The sequence below is a fragment of the Empidonax traillii genome, unplaced genomic scaffold, assembly GCF_003031625.1.
Source record: "Empidonax traillii isolate 1590-97213 ecotype Southwest subspecies unplaced genomic scaffold, ASM303162v1 scaffold138:size3245559, whole genome shotgun sequence".
NCBI classification, from domain to species: domain Eukaryota; kingdom Metazoa; phylum Chordata; class Aves; order Passeriformes; family Tyrannidae; genus Empidonax; species Empidonax traillii.
In genome coordinates, this window is record NW_020955331.1 from 2,403,554 (window position 1) to 2,410,388 (window position 6,835).

The following is a 6,835-nucleotide window of genomic DNA, read 5'->3' on the forward strand; positions in this document are numbered from 1 at the left end:
CTTACAGGCTGTATCCCTCAGTGCTTTTAGGGAGTGCTCTGATTTGGACAGGATGGGGTTCTGTTCATTTTCTTCATGCCTGGAAAATGTGCCTATCTCTGCCTCCTGTGACTCCCTTTGGGAGCAGCAGACCCCCAAATCTGGGGAGGTCTGACAAAAAAACCCAGCTGGCTCCTGGGTCAGTCAGCTGATTGTTCCACTGTGACATCACACTTTCCTTCTTCACTTCTATAAGCCCAGTGATTGTTGGCATTAGGCCTGAGCAAGCTTACTAGATGATTTTTAAGGTCCCTTCCAACCAACCCACTCTATGATTCAACTCTTTGGGCTTAGAGAAAGACCACTGGAGATGGCAAGGGCAGCCAGGAGCCTTTGTTCCCCACATCTGAGACCATTGTCTCTTCAGTGACCAGAAGTGGATTTTAAGCAGTTCATAGTCAGCAGATCAATCTTCGCCCAGCCAGCAGAAAGGCAAAGCTGGGGTCCCTGCAGTGCTGGGGGTGATGTATGTGGAGAATGAGCTGTGAGGCACCTATTGCTCATCTCCAAAGGTATTGAGCCCTGCTATTCCTTGTCAGAAAGCTGATGAGTGGATTGTCTGAGAAGAAAACCCTTTTGGGAAAGTGTGGTTCAGCCTTCCTTCTCCCGTTGCTTTAGAAAGAGCAAGTTGAGTGTCACCCTTCAAAGTGACCCCAGCAGCACCAGCCTGTTTGCTATATCTGCTTTTTTTTCCATTGCTTATGATGACTTTTGTGGTAGTTTGGGAGCACTTGCAAGCAAACTATCCATTCCTTCCCGGCCATCTCCTCTCCAGTGCTTTGTTGAGGACAGGTGCAGGCTTTCTACCCACATCCTCTTTTTCTCAGATGATTCCTGTAGGCTCTTTCTGTGTGTGATGGACTTTGACCTTTATTTTCTGACAAAATAAAAGTATTGCTGAGCGTATACTATGTGTCTTTCAGCTGAGGGCCTGCATAGGTAGAGAACTCCTGGTTCCCAGGCTTGAATAAAAGGGCAAGCAAGGCATGTAAAGTGTTTTATCGCTGGTGCCTGCAGTGCCTAAACTGAGAAGGTCCTGGAGGGTGGGAGGCAGGAAGGAAGGGCAGGTCTTATAGGCTGTATCTCTCAGTGTTTTCAAAGAGTGCTCTGATTTGGACATCACGGTGTTTTGCTTAGATTTGCCTGCCTGAGGAATGTTCCTCAAAGATTCATGCCCCAGTTTCTTTCTGTGAAAGAAACTTCTTTCTGTTTCTTTCTTTTCTCTTTCATCTCAGCTGTCGGGTTTATTCCTTCATGGGCACTGCGGTACAGACTGAACACATGCGAGGCTGGGCTGGGCAAAGACTATCGTTTCATCATGAAAGTTATTTATCAGAGTCCTCTGTTCTCACTCACAGACACACACACATACTCACATATTCCCCTCTAAGAAGATGATGGCTGACAAGATGTGTTTGCCAGACCACAACGCAGCCCATTGCCATTTAGTCTGGCATGTTAAGAAAACTTTAAACAGATTTATTTACCTCTGATCACCAGTAGCATCCCCTGTTACCAACACATTCATTTCATTGAATCTGGAAGAGAGCAGCTCTATTAAAAAGCACAGTGAATCCAGGACCTGTTGTTCCTCTGCACCCTCAAAGACTATTCTGTTTCCAGCACATTATACCTTGTCCTCAGCCTAATCATAACTGGCTTATTAATTAATTAATACTTGAGAGACACCGTGAAATTGCTAAACATCAAGTAAAAGCAACAAACATTTATATCTTATTAAACATACAATAGGATATTTTGTAAGTAGAATTAAATTCCTTTACTGTCACTGCCTCACAGTATCCAGCTTAGCTGACAGTTAGTGTTATAACACATTTAAAAATGTGAACATTTAAGAAAGAGTAATTATGCAAATAGCCTAATGAGATCCATGCAGACAGCAATAGCTCCTCCTCATGTTTTTGGCAAACCAACAGCATGTTCCCAGCTGGGTGCACGTTGGACATATCTACAAAAAGAGCTTTACACTGTGATACCTTACAGAGGGTTTTTTTAATTACATGAATTTATTCTGTCATATTGATCCAGGTTTGTTCTGCCACTTATTTGAGCAGATACTGCTTGCAAGGGTGCCTTGGTGGAAATCACTCTGGCACTGCTGTGAGCTGCCTGCCTGGTGGGCTCCAAGCCTGTTCAGCATGCACCTATTTGGTGGAGCCTCCCTGAAGCACTGTAAGAGGGCCAAGAAGACATTGCACTGTGTGCCTGTGATTGGTCCCACTGGAGGAGTATTTTATTTGTTAATACTCATTAATTTCATCTCATTAATTTGCATCAGATAGTCATTTTCTCTCTGTCCTTTGAGGAGGTATTGGGAATGTGATTCTTCTCCTCTTGCAATGAATTTCTTCTTTTATTTATTATGGCATGATTGTCTCTGTGGTGCTGAAAAACCTGATGTATTAACAACTACTAATGAAACCTGGGAGTTGATATAGGGTGTATGACTTTTCCTGGCATCTGCAAAAGACCAACATTTTGAGCTTGATATCACATTCAGTGCAGAGCTGAAGTCTCTTATTGTATTACAGTATTATGAATTAAATAGTATAATTCTGAATATAGTCAACTTTAATGTTGACTTCTGTTTGCCTTGAATTAGCAGTGACCTCTGTGGCTACCCCTGCCACAGCAGTGGCCAGGTGCCTTCCCCAGAGGGAAGGAGATGAGCAGGAAGCAGGGACACCCATTGCACTCTGCCTCCCCAAACACACCAGATGTCTCTTGAGTAAAAGGTTGAAGGAGAAAAGATGACAAGATAGTTAAATATAGAGAACCAGAACCCCTCCAGGCCAGGGCGTGGCAGAGAGAAGAGCAGCCCCTTTCCTTCTCATGTCTCCTCCCAGCCATGCTATGGTATGTTTCTCTTAACATTAAGCATGAGGAGCTTGGGTTAAATTTTGTCCCTGAACTAAGTTCATGCCTTGCAGTGGCTTGATGTTTAGGGCTCACACTGACTTCTGTGCTCAACCACTGCCTGCTTGAACTCAACTGAGGCAAGATCAGAATCAACAAAAAATTAAAAAATACATATTCAGTGTATTTGAGTATTTTCACTTTCTACTCCTGACAATACATTAATCCTACTTTTTTTTAATGTGGATAAGAAATACACGTTATACGATGGCAGTTTTCAAAAGCCCAAGAAAACTGTGAATTATTCAAGCCACAGTTTTTCTACCTCCTTCTGCAAACTACTCTAATAAAAAGTAAACAACTTGTTATCAGAACAGATAGAAACATCTCCCTGTCAAAGAACATGCACAGGACCTTAGCATTTCCAACTCCAGTGCTGCACCTGGGCGCATCCCTTCATTCACAATGCAGCTTACATCAATCACGACTGCATCACAGAGGAGAGAGAACTTTTTTCTATCTAAAAGAAACATGTCTCCAGGGACTAAACAACAAGATTCCACATTTTCGCAACCTCTAAAACAATTAAAAAAAATTACCTTTACTTGTGCACAGGTCTTGGGCAGTTAAATTAAGTTTCAAGGCGTACACAACATCACTAATCTTCTACACTGCATTATTTAAAACCAGAGCTTCTTAGAAATAATACTGGCTGAAAAACAGCAGCACACAGATCAGCCCTTTAAACACCTTTCTCCAAGTGGTTGTCTTCAGTTTCATTTGCCTAGCGTCCATAAAACACTCCAACCAAGAAAACCTATGCAAGGCCTTTACATCTCCCATCACTCTACTCATTGCTCACCTCAGTGTCTTTTGGCAGGGAAAAGCAGCTGTAACCACTATTTTATGGTGAAGGAACTGAGACTGGCAAAGAAAGCACATACCTCGATGGGGTATGTCTAGACACCTTAAAAATCACTCACAAGCTTCTTGACAAGCCTGTGGAAGCAGCCTATAGCAGAGCGGGGAACCAGGTCTCGGAAGGCCAGACTTGTTACCTAGTTGCTTGTTAGTGAAATCAAATTTTCCAAGCTGTTCTAGACTTTTAACACAATGGGTTCACCTGTATCATTACAGATGCTGCAGATACAGGTGCATCATTACTACACAACACAGTCTGTGCCTGCACCTCTTGCTGCCTTACCCACCTCATCTCCCTCTGCCCCATTCTTCCTTTGCTGTGCAATTCCAGATATATTTCAACATGTTAGTTGATATACAGGCTGGTGAGGAAAATGAGATGCAGACGACTCACCTTTGCCCTTGGTGCAGGTGGTAACCTGAACTTTGTTATGCTCCTCAGAGTGGCGTGCAGCTTGCAGTGTTGAGACACCAGCAGTCAAGTGAAGCAGGAGATTACAATTCAGTGGTCACACTAATAGCACAAAACCTGAACTTCGCTGAGTTGCCCAGTGAGGTTTCACATCACTTGTTAGAAGTCAGGATGTGAGTTCATTGAGTTAACGTAAAACAAGTTGCTGTTGGAGCATGGACCTAATTTTCTGTTTGATTCCAGTTCACACCATTGTATCTCCCTGGACCTTCAAAAGGCAATTCCTGCTTCAAGCCACAGTTAGCTCCCTGAACTGTAGCATTGCTATCTGGAGTCCATTAATAGAGGGCTTATTTGTGCTCAGCAGTTTTAGTCTCACTTGGAGAATATCAACAGGACAACCAAGTTATGAAAACTAACATCACAAAAGCGCCATTGCAAGAAGAAATACAGAAATTCTAATTTAGCGGGATATCTGTGCTTTGTCAGTTATTATGATCTAATTCACACAATTAAATATCCTGAGATGAAGTCAGTTGTCATTGCAAGGTCATTAGAGAGAATGCTTTATCTTGATTTAAAAATTGCAATTGCAAAATGATTGACATCAACACTCTGAGTACAAAGGTACACTTGCATCTCTGAGCACTCGGTCAGCATGGGAGTGCCAGTTATTCTACAGATGTTAGAGATACAAAAACATGATGTGTAGCCACCACACCTGTGCTGGCAAAAGTCCCAGCTATTCACAAAGCCCTTGCCATGACCAGTGAGAGGCAGCAATATAAATGCTCCCAAACAGCATTTCACCTTCTCAAGGAACCTTTCAAGGGGCTGAATCTTGCCCTTTTCCAGTAATTCAGTGCAGGAGCAATGATTTTGGCAGTGAGTTTGGAGGCAATGTGAACTGTGCCTGGCTCTGAAGCAGCATGGGATTATGACAAAGAGGTCAGTGAACCTCAGAGCTGCCACCCGTTCACCCTCGCCACCACCTCTAATCACATCACACCATCTGCAGTTCTCAGTGCTAATCTCTAAGCCTTATCCTCAGTTCATTTTTGCTTTTATATTTTAACAATGCAGAAGAACATAATATCTAAAATCCTTATCTGGGAGACTAAACTGTTGCCTGCCAGATTCCTATCACTCCTTCCCATCTCTACTTTCATTCACATAGTTTCACTTTCTTTCCCCTATTATATCCTTTCTCTGTGTGATTTTTGCCTTCACTGGGTATTTTTAAAGCGAGTTCAGAAATTAAGGAAATGTTTTGCAAATTCTCAGTATCAACATCCTGCAGTGTCAACAAGGAAGGTCATCTAGCTGTGTGAGGATCAAGTTTTTTTGCTGTCAAGACCTGTTACTTGCCAAACCTTAAGAGGACTAAATCCTCCTGAAACTACAGCAGGAGACAAACTCACTGATAAAGTACCCCTTCATAAATTCCTACAAACCCCAGGTATCAGTATTTGATCTTCTTTAATTCTTGGAATGTCAACACCCCCAGGTATGAGTCTTTTAACTCTTCTATAGAAATACATCTGTGGTAAGACAGCAGAATACGCAGCAATTAAAAAATAACCAGAAAGAGCATATAAATAGCTACTTGTGTCTATGACAGGTGGAATTGCTGGCAGAGTTCAGGATGGGGGCTGGCAGGCTGCAGATTCACCCATCTCAGGGCATACACAGTTAAGCCAACAGAAATAGTCAACAACATATTCCAGGTAACTTCAGCTCAGCAACAGCGTGAAGGTGAAGACTTAGCACACATAAATGGGATTTAAAATCTGCAAACATGACTGGAACACATGTCAGGGGATGGACATAACACATATCGGGAGAGACTGACATGTGTAGGAACATTTCATTACAGCAACCAGGAGCCTTAAGAACCATTTAAAGGGTTGGGTTTTTATTCCAACCCTTTTCCATGGCTGTTTTAGAGCATTAATAGCCTACAGCTCTGAATTTGGCAGCTTACCCTTGTTAATAATCAGAAGCTGCTGCTAATCAATTCCTTTAAGCAACAACTATGCTGGAAACCGAAAGTCTGGCTTGAGGAACTGTAAGTCATGTGATTTCTCAGCACAGCTGTCTAACACGGACGACCTTTAGAAGATCTCTAAATAATTCCTACTCAGGAAAGTAACCAAAAGGGGGAGTGGGGGTGAGGGAGGCAGAAGGGGATAGTGGGGAGAGAGCAGGGAGCAGGAGGTAGGAAGGAATACTGAATTAGCATAAAAGTCTTTAAAACTTTGTTATTTAAGGAATTCACTATGAATATGATATTTATTTGGGAAAAGAAGAATTTTAAAGAAAAACTAATGGTGTGTGAAGCCAGCAGTAATCAGGCTTACACTACTGCTAAAATGACAGCTTCATTTCCTTGTACTTCCACACTTTTAGCTACTCTGCATTGTGTCAGCCTTATATAACCAGTCATCATTCACTTTAATGTGTCATGTTAAAATAGGCCACAAGCCCTGCTGATATCTGAGAACACAATTTTGGTTATTGTGCTACCTAACAAACAACAAAAGAATTAGATGAAGGTTTTTGAGAGATTTGCTCCCCACTTGACTT

The 6,835-nt window shown here is 42.3% G+C and overlaps 1 protein-coding gene across 1 annotated transcript in view; it reads left to right on the plus strand.

The window, feature by feature from the left end:
* The window catches only part of LOC114057619 (HRAS-like suppressor 3), a 12,619-nt gene extending 12,589 nt beyond the window's left edge, over positions 1-30 (plus strand). Inside the window, exon 5 of the mRNA XM_027884122.1 lies at positions 8-30. Coding sequence (XP_027739923.1) covers positions 8-30 — 23 coding nt within the window. The remainder of the gene's footprint in view (positions 1-7) is intronic.
* The last annotated feature ends 6,805 nt before the right edge of the window (positions 31-6,835 follow it).